We start from the raw sequence: 13,554 nt of genomic DNA, 5'->3' as shown, positions 1-13,554 counted from the left end.
GACGAAAAAGTTTACACTTATAATTTGGATTGAGGAGAGCGAAGGAGAAGATATAAAAATGTATCCAGCATTACCTCTAGTTGCAGCTCATTTAGCCGAATAGTGAACACAAAAGTTTGCACCTCCATTAACTTTCCTAACAACCCAAATGGAACAAGTTGTAATAGTTTATGATATGAAAAAAAAATAACAATAAATATTGAAAGGGTTAATGATATCCAAAATTAGAAAAGAGGGTAGGCTTCTCAAACAGCTTAGCTTTATTTTTGTACTTCTTTATTACAAACAATTTAGTATTATAAATTCCAGTAGTTTATCTCCATTTGTTCTCTAATTCGTTACTTAGCTTTATTTTTGTAATTCCTTTTCCCTCTTTTGCATGGCACTCAAGTTCATGATTGGTGCAGTACATGATCTCATAATTTGCATACTTATCCGAGCATTTACTAACTTGGAAAATTGGAGTCTACAAAAGTTTATAATTAGGTTAAAAGGAAGTACCTAGAAAATAGTACAAAATTGTCCCTCTTTAGTCATGAAGTTTAAAGAGACCTACAAAAATATGCCACATGTACTGTACTGCAAGAACCTGGGCACAGGACAAGAAATGAGACATGCAATTAAAGAAAACATTTGAAGATGCGGCATTAGAAGAAGATATAGAAGCTCAATGATGGCCACTGTCACGGTCATGGTCTATCTCGTCTGCATCCTCAAATCGTTGATCGTTGATTTGAAGCTGTAGTGAGAATAGAATAGAATCGATCAAACATTGCCTTTTAAAAGTGTAAAAGTAACCATAGAGCAGGAAATTGCTACAAATGCGCTCAGACAATCAGATAGACAAATATAGAACATTTTTATTATTTGCAATGTAACAACCCTTAACATCTTCTCTTCAGAGAAGCACCAGTCAACAAGAAGAGTTAAAAACTAATACCACACTGCTCCTTTCTTTGTTCATTTGATCATACAAAGAACCTAGAGAAGAAATCTAAAATCAAAATGTAAAGCGCATGATGGAAACAACATAACTAGAGAGAAAATTGAAATGCAGAAATTTTGACTCTCCTGGCAATAATTCTGAACCAAATCAGTCAAAACTATCTATACTAGAACCCATCAACAACAGCAAAACAAATTGCAGACGAAAGGTCTTGACAAAGACTTGTGGTTTCTAACAGATCATGAGGTCAAATTCTAGTAACCACCTACTAATTTGTTGAGAGTCAAAATCTATCTTCAAAAATTCCTAGGACAAAAAACGTGCATTTACTTTGTTGATGTCACAAGGCCTTCCCCCTGAAGAACTAGTCACTATAGGGACTCCATGTGATCGATTTCATAGAGTGGATCAATCTAGTATGCAACCGAAAACACCTCATAGTCCACACAATCGGATGTAACACAATCTCCCACGTCAAGACCCACATTGTCATCAGTGGTTAGATGTTTGCACAATATCCCAATGTTGATAGTATTACCAAGTTTGATACCATTCGTCATGACTTGAAAATGCATTAATCATATTTGCTCAATATCCCAAAAAGTACCAGTCACTATTGGGGCTCGCCATACGTTCGCATGATGTCTCACAATCAAGAGTAACACATTCTTGCATTTAAACAGCATTCTAAGATGCTAAACACATTGCTTCATTAGAACCATGGACTAATAAATCATAACGCTAACCCTACTAATTAAACTCTTACCAAGATCATATGAAATTCTAAATTCTCAAATCTCATACGATAAATTTCATTGAGATCCCATCAAGGCTCCCTAAACAATAGAATCTCACCTAAGAGCACTCCCAGCAGACTCCCTATAGGGGGTCTGTACCTTAAATTTAAGGAATATGTCTAAAAAATCACAAAAAACACCCCACAGCAGATTCCCTATATGGTTCCTTAAACCATCAGCTGCTACAGTTGAACCCAATGTTTGGGGTTCAACTATAGCGGTCCTTGTGATTATTATAATCATAAAAAAAACACTCTCCTCTTACACCTTTTCACGCAGTCATCTCCATTATTTTTCTCCGTTCTTCTTCTCCGCCCTCTTCTTCTTCTGCACTTCTGCACTTCATCTAGTTCAAGTAAAGCAAAATTACTAGCAGAAATAGAAACCCAGTTGATTTTTGCCCTCAAGAAACCAAATCTCCATCTTCAATACTCCATCTTCACTCTCACGGCCACTCAAAGGATTTACACCCAAAATTAACAACAAATAAAACCCACAAAATCAATCATCCCCAAACAACTTCAATCGTTCCAGAACTCACCAAAACTCAACCAGAACTCAACCACAAGCTCCACAACAACCCAATCAAAAATCATCAAGAACACAATTGATTACCCAAATAAAAATACCCAGAGAATCAACCCCATCACAATCAAATACCCATAACTCTCTCTCTCTCTCCCTCCCTCACTCTCACGTTTTCTCTCTATTTTCTAAAGCTGGTTTCGCAGCAGATAATGATTGAGAGGATAAGAATATAAGGAGGATAACCATTCGGCATAGCAAAAATTCTCCCTTTCTGTCTTCGTGAGCGAGAATCTACTGGGGGAAAGTGAGGTAGAGAGTGAGATCTAGAAAGGGGGAAAGGTGTGGCTGGTGTAAAGAAAAGAAGAAAACAGAGAGTGAGAGAGGGAGATGTGACCAGGGAAAGAAGACGGAGATGAGAGAGATGAAAAAGAAAAATGTTTTTAGAATAAAAGAATATATTATTTTAATGAAAATGAAAATAATATTTTAATGATGTAGGGAATGATAAATGGAAGCTATTGTGGAGTTTTTGTAGGTAGGGAAGTAAAAAGTGGTTTGGATCCTTAAATATAGGGAACATGGTTGGGTAGCTGCTGGGAATGCTCTAACTATTGTAGGAATCAAGAGATCAAGTATCATATTTCAGTGAGAGAGAGAGAGAGAGAGATGCATATCATGAGACATTCCATGGTAAATTTGACTCTTATTCATGACACTAAATATAGAGGCTTCAAGACAGACTAAAATGTGCACCAACAGGCCTACCTCAAGCACCGTACGAGCTAGGTCATGATCCCCATTTGAATGACCAATTGAGTTGGATGGATTTTGAGAGAAATGATCTTCCTCCTCTGTAAATACAAACATATCAAGACGATGTAGTCAATATATATACTAAGGCATCTGAATATGTAATTCTAATGACCGCATACCAGCTGTCTCCTCTACAATCTGATCAGCGCTAAAAACCCAATTCTGTTCTTCTTCTTCTTCTAAAGAAAGCATGATAAAATATTAAATGACATGAAAATAAGGAAGAAAACCTATTTAATAAAACATCAAGAATAAAAATCACAACAATATCCAATTCAGTATAGAAGAATGGTACTCACCATCAATTGGTTCAGGATTAAGTTCAGCACATTGACAGAATATATCAAACAGAGTATCCACTATTACACAAGTAACAAAATTAGTTTCACTTCACCAATATCAACAAGCAAAGATAAAACCAAAAGATGTAAAATGACAGTATGGCAGTTATTTTAGCATTAAAGACGAGAAAAAGGAAAAGAAATGGGGAAAAGGGGAAAGAAAGATGGGCGACTACATTGGCTTGGATTTGATGGAACAAGCCTCATCTCTGTGATCTTGGATAAGTCTAGGGCATCACTACTTTCTGAATCTGAGCCCTCGGACTCATCTTCATCAGCTTCCGTTTCAATCTTCAAACAAAACAACATTAATCAGCAATGTCATTAATCAAAGGGTGATAAAGTTGCAAAATTATAATGGACAGAGATTAATGAAGGAGCAGTGATTTTAGAAGAGACAGAAATAAGGTAAAGACGGATTCTTAAGTACACATCTATACTGAGAAATTCTTACTACAATAGGAAAAAGGAGGAAGAGTTTAGATGAATTCCATATAAGGGAGGAAAAAGTCTTGATATGAAATGCTTATGGGAATGATTAGAATATTATATTTTACTTTAATTTACGAAATTCACAATTGATAGATTTTTCAAATTTAGTCATCTGACCAACTATGAATATGAATGATTTGCTCCTTCAAGACTCAAAACTATAGCACATGGAAAATTTGGCTTATAAAGGTTTCTTTCATTTGCAAAAATCAGTCTGTACGTACTAAGATTTTTTCTTGAGATGTCATTATAAAAGTCACAAAAACATGAAGAAATTCCAACTATTGCTGATGATGAGGCAAATAAAATAATATAGTACAAGTTCCATTACAACACAATAAAAAATGTAGAATGAAGGTTTATCGTCTATGCTGATTTTTTTCTTTACTATATAAGTACAACAAATTCATTAAAGGTGCAAGGGTGCAACCCAAGTACACAAGACATATACAAGAGAAGAACACTCTATCAAGAACAATGAATGAGGACACAAAAATCTACAAAACTAGAGATATTGAGAAGAATGTTAACAGAGATCCACTCAAAGAATGACTTCACAAAACAAAGTTGTAGCTCCGAACTCGTCTTCTAGCAATCTTTGAAACATCAAGCATTTGGAACTTCTCCCAAATGCCCCACATCAAGCAAGAAGGGATCACATTCCATACAATGTTTAAATCATTTTGACAAAATCTTCCTTTCCAGCACACCAAGAGCTCCACCACCCATCCATGCATAGCCCAACTCTACTCCAAACATCTGAAACGCCAAATTCCACCTCTCAATATCACAACACGAAGAAGAAGGTGATTCAGAGTTTTCCCTCTCTTTTTAACATACAACATCAATCCATCACTATCATATGACATTTGAGGAGATTATCCATGGTGATAATTTTTCCTAGGGATGTTGTCCAAGTGAAGAATGCCATCCTCAAAGGAGCCTTGAACCTCCATATGCCCTCCCAAGGGAAAGGGGAGTCGACGTTGGAGAGGACTTTGTAAAAAGTTTAGACCTCGAAAGATTCCAGCTGAACTTATCTTCCACTCCCCTACCCATCCTAACGGAATACAGAGTATTGAAAAGCAAGGTTATAGAATTCAACTCCCAATCATGCACCAACCTGAAGAAATTCATGTCCCTATGCAATCCGTCATTGTGATCAACCATGTGGTCGGCCACCAAAGCATCCATGTCCCTTGCAATGCAAAATAAATACGGAATGGTTTTCTTAAGAGAACGATTGCTACACCAAACGTCATGCCAGAACCTAGTCTAGGCGCCATTACGCACATCAAATGGTTGGACCAGAAAAGCCCAACCCTTTGGAAAGTCTCACACAATGATATATATAGTAATTTTTTCGGGGGGGGGGAGGAGGGCATGTGTTTTTGCTCCATATTGCTTCAAGACTGATTTTGCCAGAGGTAATGATCATTTGTGGATATTGAAGCATGCCAAAAAAATAATTTGTGATGAAAATATGTCACACGCTATTCCCTCCTCAGGAAACTTATGGTCCATTTGGTTGTGTTTTCAGAAACATGTTTTTAAGAGCTGGCTCAGAGGACAAAAACATAACTTACAAATTTTGTTATGTTTTCAATGATTTTTTTTTTTTAACTTCCGAAACAAAACAAAATAAATAAATAAACTAAACAAAACAAAAAACCAGTTTAAAGAACATGGTTTTTATGTTCCCTTAAAGCAGACTATCTTAAAGAATAATATTCTGTTTTTCAAAAATCAAGAACCAAACAGGCTCTTACTTTTTACTCCCTCCATCCCATAATAAGTGACTCAATTTGTATTTTTGAATTTTAATTTCGTTGAAAGTTTGTAATGTTTTAGTATTATTTACTTCTTTTTAGAATTTGTGCATTTCTCAATTTGAGCCACTGATTATGAGACAAAGGGAGTAGTAAAGTTTTCCCAATACTCCAAGCCACTACCCATTTTCTTCTTGTGCCTAACAATTCCAAGGACAGCTACTACTTTACCTGTCTTTATTAGGCCCTGACACCCTAAAGAAACCATAAAGTAAATCATCCTCAATAATTTGAAATAAACTTTTTTGGAGATTTCCTTTGAGATAACCAAACCATTTGGACATTATTAACAGCTGGGCAGTGGGCCACAATGGAGGTGTGATGAGGGGGTTTCATGCTAGATTGGAAGCTGGAATTGAATGGTCAGTGAGGCAGTGAAGGTGTTCAGATGATATCCAGTCTAGCTACTGTGGATTTATACCCTTGGGGTGGATGCCAACTGATGAATGATTGGTAATTTTACCATAACAATGAGAATTGATGGAATAGTGTAAATTGAAGAACAGAAAAGTTACTCTGCTGAGATGCAGATTACTTAATGGATCTACATGGTAACTATCTTTGCCCCCCTGCAATTTTTTTAAATGCCAAAAACAACGATTAACCAAATTTTGCAAGCAAAAACTTCTCGTGTTAGCTGCGTTAATCAAATGGCAACTGAAACTGAGAGGGAAAAGTCTTCACATCCTTTGTTGGAAATGTTGCACACCTGTGTTTAATTGTTTATCATCTTTCACAAAGAAAAATGGCTCCTAGGTTGTTAGCATTGGAGATATAGATGATGAACCTGCAAATTGGTAAGTACCCTAATTCAGGCATGCAGCCAAGAGGTGATTCGTTATCTTTTTTCTGTTTAACTTCCTGAATATGAAGTCCAGGTTTGTGTTAAGAAATGATGTTTGATGGAAAGGTGATTTCTGAGGCGGTGAGGCCTATGATGAGGCAGAAAGTGTTAAGATTGTAATACCTTTGAATAAATTTGAATGACAGTGTTTAAAAGGCTTGGATGATGTGAACTTCTCTTCAAAGTTTAATTTATTAACTGCTATTTTCTAATATTTCCCAAGCCAACGTAGCACTAGTCTGTATACACTTGCTTATTGGACTCTTGAGCTTTTTAATGCTGCAACATCAAACAAATTATGCCTAATAAAAGCAAGCCATTCATGCTGAAAATTTTTGAAACAATGATTTGTAATTTTTTTCCAGAAGAATAAGCATTTTTTTCCCAATAAAAATGCTTCCGAATGAACATCCAAAGCCAACATATGTGGGGGCCAATTAACTATACTGAACTCTTTGGATGATGAAATGAATCCAGCTCTAATCAAACAAAAGAATTGGACAGTCCAAAACCATCTAATCATCCAAATAAACATCTTTCACATAGAAACTCTTTACATGCTAAAAGTTTTAACAGAAGATGGTAAGCTCTAAAGCCAACATCATTAGCATATGTGCAGGTGAAAAACTTTTGCAATTCAGCAAAACTTAAAAGAGACTTCAATGACTTGCTGAAAGGAAGAGAGCATTTGAGGATCAAACTTGACATGCTTAGTGTCAAAGCTTCCTAATATCCAACAAGCCAGCTATATTGGTCTAATAGTGTTATCGTGCTCATGATCAATTGTTGAAATTTTTCAATAATGATCAATTGGAAACTAACATTACAAAGTAGCTACAAAACTAATCCTGAAAACTCAAAAAGACAACAGAATAATTTTTTAACCCAATTTTTTAACAAGAAAACATTTCAAACTAGAGACATTGACAGGTGAGAAAAAATGTATACCTGAGCGTATATACAAGGAGAGGGATAGGCCTCCGGGTCTGTTGAAATGGCATGCAGTGACAGAGACAAGAAATCAACAGCATAACCTTTGGCCCTGTCCACATCACTCAACCAAATCACCTGCCTGCAAAAACCCATCAGCATACTGAGCACAACCGCATACAACTTTTTGTCAACTCAACCAAGTAGAATAGCCGTGCCCCTCTCCAGGCTCCACTTGTCTCATAGGAAAACATATCCCAGATTTTCTTTTTCTTTTTCTTGCCTAAAAAGCTTTGTTCCATTTATCTCCATTGATATCTAATTTTTCAAACTTGAGGAAAATGCATGATGCACCTTCAACTAGCTTTAGCCTAGGAGTTGAAGCTCAAATGACACCTCTTCTCTGGCAAAAATGCAGTCTAAGATTTACTGGGTGCGTGTGTAACTAGATTTTAGGAGATTACAAGTATTTACACCGAAAAATTATTTTCTTTCCCCTATAAAAATTAACACTTTCTCATTAAAAGAAAAAAAAAAAAAAACAAAACAAAAAACAAAAAACAAAAAAGGGTATTAAATACAATTTAGAGGAGGCAACCAATACAAAATGTAAGCAACTAGAATTCAGAACAGATTTCTTTGTTCCAGTCAGCATAAATGAAATCCTCACTTTTCTTTCTTTCCCTTTCGTTTTCTTAGCACCCAAACATAATTCGGACAACACAAATATATATATATATACACGTGTGTGTGTGTGTGTGTGTGTGTGTGTGTAGAGAGAGATAGAGAGAGAGAGAGAGTACTTGGTGGAGATATAGAGAGTGCCAGGCGAGTCAGGAGCGCGATTCCCAAGAACGACGGCGACACCGGGTTGCTCGTGCATGAGCTCCTCGCCATTGTCGGCGTCTAGAAAGGGTTCTCCTGCACCGTCTCCAACTCTGTCCGTGAATTGTCTCAGCCCTAACACCATTTTCTCAGCACTACCCTAACTTGTTTGCTTTACTTTTTACCAGGCCTGCGTAAGAGTGGGGTTCTGGGTTTTTGTAAAGTGCCAGCTCCTTTATACTTCTAATACCAGCCCGCCACGTTAATTTAGAACACCAAAACACTTTGAGACGAAAACACCCGATCAGACGTATTCTATTGACTATTCATTGAGACAAAACCTATACCGAACTAAACATTGCTCTCTCTACATTACCAAATTTTTGTCCCTTTTTGTCGCTAAAGGATAAAAATGTCTTTAAATTTTTTTTTAATAAAACAAAAATATACCTTCAAATCTGGGAAAAAAAAGTGGATTTCCACCTCATTTTCTTATTATTTTTTATTAAGGGTTATTTTCTGTAATTTTTTTTAAACTTGGGTTTTTGTCAAGTCTACTCTTCTTTGGTCGAGCAGCAAACCCTTTCCGATTTTGTCCCGTCTACAATATGGCTTATTTTGACTATTTCGGTTCGTTTGATAGACCATATCATTTATTTGACCAATTCTCAATGGTTCTTAAAAAAACTTTGTCACCTTTACTTTTTATTTTCTTGTAATTCTCTTTTTCATTTCTCCAACATTGAAAAGAAAAAACCCACATAAAAATTTTCTTGTTGCACATGTACATTCCACCCCCGCAAAAAAGTTTCTTCATCCCTTTTGCATCGACCCAAAGACCAGAGAAAGAAAAAACATGTCCCAAGTATGTTTTAGACGGAAATTTTTTGAGTTAATGGTAGTTTCTTTGCTAGGTTTTTCTTATAAAAAATTATTTGAAAAGCACATGTTTTAGAAGTTTTTGTAATTAAGTTAAAAGAATTTTCTCCAATCTAATTTAAAAGAAAAGTCTATCATTGGTATTGTATCATATTTATAATGAATTTGTACAAGATAAGATACAAAATTTGAAGGTACAACTTCAAATAACCTCCTTAAACTTTCATTATTTTTGCAATCATTCTTAAAATTTAAAAACTCTCAATTTAATATCTTAAATTTTAAAAAGCTTACAATATTACTCTCTTTTGGTACACCAGAATGCAAAGAAACTCGCCTCTTTATTATGCCCATAAGGCACGTTTCTGGGTTTCTCTAATGGTTTAAAGCATGTTTATGATTGTGTTTAAGAAATATACTTTTTAAGTCAAAAATGACTTTTCAGCAAAACCTTCATTTTTAAGTTTTGGCCAAAAGTACTTTTTAACAATTTTTAAACTTTTTAGATCCTTAAAAACGTTTTTAATTTTTTTACTAAACAAATACTTTTTTTTCAAAACGAACTTTTTAAATGTTAAAAGTACTTTTAGACCCCTGAAACGCAATCTCAAACAGGCCCTTAATCTCGTGATGGGAATGTGCAACCGAGGGCTACAAAGCATCCCTGAGAGAGGCTCTACCTAAAGCAAATAGCAAGAGCTTGAAATTTTGCCAGAACAAGCAACGAAAAATGCAGTTGTGCCTCCAAGACAAATGAAATTGGCATTGAGAATGAAAGAAAGAAGAGGATGCAGACAACTAGCATGGGGAGGAAACTGGATACAGATAACTACAATACAAAACAAATATCCATCCACATCGACACAGCCCCAAGAACAGACAAATCAGAAACTAAAACCACCACCACTGGGGGCAAACATGGGGGAGGGATAGGCTGAAATCCGTTCATAGAAGGCGGTGCTCAGCCCTACCACCTATAGGCGCTGGATATTACATAAAATATTCTAACCAATTTTATTGTATTGCCTGAAAAATAGTTGTAACCTTGAACCAACCTCACCTCGAGCTATCTATCCATTGGCTATTTGGCAATTTCACCTCAACACCGCTCACTAACACGCTAACCCAATTAATCGCTAAATTAAATTGTTCCGAAACATGGCTGGACAAAAGTTATACAACACCCCACTGACACTTTCAAGTTGAAAAATTACTTGCCAACAGATGCAATAACATTATAAAAAAACAATGATAAATCTAAATCAAAAGATACGAATCAAAAAGACTACACCACAGCAGTTTAAGGGGACTATGAAAACACAAATATAGAAACCTCAAGATCCAAAATACAAAAAACTTTGTTCCATCTTTTCCTCCTATTAAAGAAGGATACCAAAATCTTCTGATAGTTACGAACTAGATCACACGCCTGGACAAATCTATTCCAAAATAGGAAGACTATCTTGCACGTTCCTCAAAAATATCTAAAAATATGCTGCTACATAATTTAAGCAACAAGGGTGCTAGCAGTGGTTGACTCGCTGCAAAAACAAAAGTTTTGAATTAGTAAAATGGTTATTCAGGTCAACAAAGTGACTAATGAGGGTAATCATACAACAAATGGAAGGATTTAGAGCTAGAGAGCAAGAGTCAAATAATATTTGGAGAAAGCAAATCAGCGACTTAAATATTTATTAATTTACAAAAGACCATTATGAAACAAACATTCTCTTGTGAGGTACTTCAAACAAATTTAAGTGCTCTATTCCCCTACACCTACAAGGAAAACATTGTTCTGGATGTTTGTTCCCAAAAAAAAGGGTAAATTCAGAGAAGTGACATCAAATAGCCCAAACCCAGGCACTAAGCCAATCCAGTTTATGGCCAATTTCTTTGATTTGGATTCATTAAGTAAATGAAGAGAAAAACGAGATTTTTGCTCTTTTTTGGGTGGGGTTGCAGTTTTTTTTTTTTGGGGAGAGAAAGAATCACAACCAAAAACATAAATAGTAGATTTCAAACACTTTAATGGTTTGTAATCCACAATTATAATCCACAATGAACATGAACAATCAATTATATCTGATGGCATGCACCAAATCAAAACCAGTGTATCTAAACCAAATCCTCTCTAATCTGGAACCTCAAAGGTGGCCAACAAAGAAAGTTACAAGCCCACAACAGTCAAGTAGACAATCCTATAAAAGGTTTTCTTATACGGCTGGTTGTCTTCCTCTGCAAATTTTTCCCCTAAAAATTTTTAAAGGTAACTACTTCTAGTGTAAATGTTTTTGACCACATCTGGTCCACATGCATCTGGTAAAATATTGGTGAACCATTTCTTTCTAAGTTTCAATGTATGGCCATTGCTCCAGTTCAAATGAAGAATATGGAATGTAGATATCTAATACTATCCCATCCAAAGATTCTAATCATTGGAAGGATGGGAGACTATAGTCTCATTCAAGAAACCATGACCATTCCTCTACCTAATCCCTTACAACCCCACACGCCCCTCCAAAAAAAGTGTAGGCAGATAAATGCACTTGGTGGTAATTTCTATCTTATTTACAGCACAACAGATGTTACCTTGCAAATCATACAAAATGAAACTCACAAAATATAATTCAAATATACCATATATAGAACAAATCAAAAGATAAAAGTTCAAATCAACAAGTTTAGATTTCACAAAAATAGAAAACAGAAAAAACAATATCACAAGGATCCTAAATCAACCGCATTAATCAACCAGTTCTATATGTGAACGCAAAGCATTAAGATTATCAAACACATAATCTTGAGAGACTTACTATTTCCAGACAGGAGGAAGCTTCTTTGTTTTTTTGTAGTAGCGAGCAAGCCTGTGAATCCTGCTCTCAACCAGAATCAACCTGAACTTCGAATCCTTATCCTTCCTGTTCCTCTCAAGATGCTTCCGGATAGACACTGCCTTCTTGATAAGATGGTACAGATCCTCCGGAATTTCAGGTGCAAGGCCTAACCCAATCAAAACAAGAAACAATTAAACAAACCAAAACAAAAAGATACAAAGAAATTCTACAACAAAAACGAAAAATCCTAATGTGCCCGGAACTAGAATCATATGTTACTTGAAAATTATATAAATAAAATCAAAGCTTTGAGTCTCAAAATTTCCATTAAAGAACCCAACAAGAAAATAGGTAAAAATAACCAATTCCAGAGCTAGCTCAAGTCCAACATCTTGGGGTCAATCAACTAATGTCTTCAGTAAAACAAGTAAAAACCATACCAAATCAATCACGTATTATATCTATCACTTTCACATCATCACACACAGAGCCTATACTTTTTTTTGGTACACCAAATGCTATTAAGAATATCTGTGGCCCAAAAATTCCCATTCCATTACGCCCGGCCCACATTTTCTCAGAATCCCAAACAGAGCTTAAACCCATAAAAGAGATTGAAAAAAAAAAGGTACCGTGAGCTTTGAGAATGCGAAGGATCTTGCTTCCGTTGATACTCCTCACTTGAGCAATACCATGCGAGTCACGAAGAATCACACCGATCTGCGACGGCGTCAGACCTTTCTTCGCAAACTTGCAAATGTTTTCCTCAACCTTAAAACCCAACAGCCCAATTCAATCATCATCAGAAGTTGAGAAAATAAACACACACATTAACACATATCACTCAAAGAGTTAGGTTATTATCCGTACATCCTGAGAAGAGATCTTGAGCCAACTAGGTGGAGTTCTTTTGTAGGGCAAAGCTGAGGCTGAGATACCCTTACTGGAACCATTAAAACACACATCAAATGCTGCTTACGACATACATCTAGATAGAGAGATAGATAGATAGATAGATATAGAGAGAGGGGTACCCGCGGCTGTGCATACGACCCATGGTGGCGGCGAAGGAAGTGGAGCTCTCTCTGCGCTTCGGTTCCTCTGCTGAGACGAAGGAGCTGCGGAAACCCTAGGCTTATTTCGAAGATGAGGGTTGATGTGGTTTATATATTAAGCTACATTCCGCTGTTTACTCTTTAGATTTCTCATATTGACGAACATGTCCTCGGATAATTTAGTTTGGGCCGTTGTGGGTTGGGCCAGGGTTCGACACGACAATAAAAGTTCTTGATTTTCACACTTTTTAAACAAGAGTGTGCTTCTTAGTTCTTATCATCTTATGTGTAAAGGGTTAAATACGTTTTTCATATCTCCTTTAACGCAAGATCAAATGGATTTTTTTTATTTGAATAGAAAAAATAAATATATATATATATATATATATATATATATATATATTGCAGATGGTACACATAGACATTTAATAAACATAGACG

At 35.9% G+C, this 13,554-nt stretch overlaps 2 protein-coding genes across 2 annotated transcripts; both read right to left on the bottom strand.

The window, feature by feature from the left end:
• Positions 1 to 418: 418 nt before the first annotated feature.
• Positions 419 to 8,560, bottom strand: LOC132180606 (chloride conductance regulatory protein ICln). Its single transcript, XM_059593494.1, has 7 exons — positions 8,324 to 8,560; positions 7,539 to 7,662; positions 3,602 to 3,716; positions 3,384 to 3,443; positions 3,204 to 3,263; positions 3,037 to 3,122; positions 419 to 739 (listed from the first exon to the last, which is right to left on the bottom strand). The coding sequence occupies exons 1-7, from the start codon at positions 8,488 to 8,490 to the stop codon at positions 668 to 670; spliced, it is 684 nt and encodes a 227-aa protein (XP_059449477.1). The 5' UTR covers positions 8,491 to 8,560; the 3' UTR covers positions 419 to 667.
• Positions 8,561 to 10,459: 1,899 nt separating this feature from the next.
• On the bottom strand, positions 10,460 to 13,193 carry LOC132181155 (small ribosomal subunit protein uS15). Its single transcript, XM_059594242.1, has 5 exons — positions 13,093 to 13,193; positions 12,929 to 13,001; positions 12,691 to 12,829; positions 12,038 to 12,224; positions 10,460 to 10,765 (listed from the first exon to the last, which is right to left on the bottom strand). The coding sequence occupies exons 1-5, from the start codon at positions 13,113 to 13,115 to the stop codon at positions 10,732 to 10,734; spliced, it is 456 nt and encodes a 151-aa protein (XP_059450225.1). The 5' UTR covers positions 13,116 to 13,193; the 3' UTR covers positions 10,460 to 10,731.
• Positions 13,194 to 13,554: the final 361 nt, after the last annotated feature.

Source organism: Corylus avellana, chromosome ca5, assembly GCF_901000735.1.
Source record: "Corylus avellana chromosome ca5, CavTom2PMs-1.0".
Classification (NCBI taxonomy): domain Eukaryota; kingdom Viridiplantae; phylum Streptophyta; class Magnoliopsida; order Fagales; family Betulaceae; genus Corylus; species Corylus avellana.
This window is presented reverse-complemented; position numbering and strand designations above follow the sequence as displayed.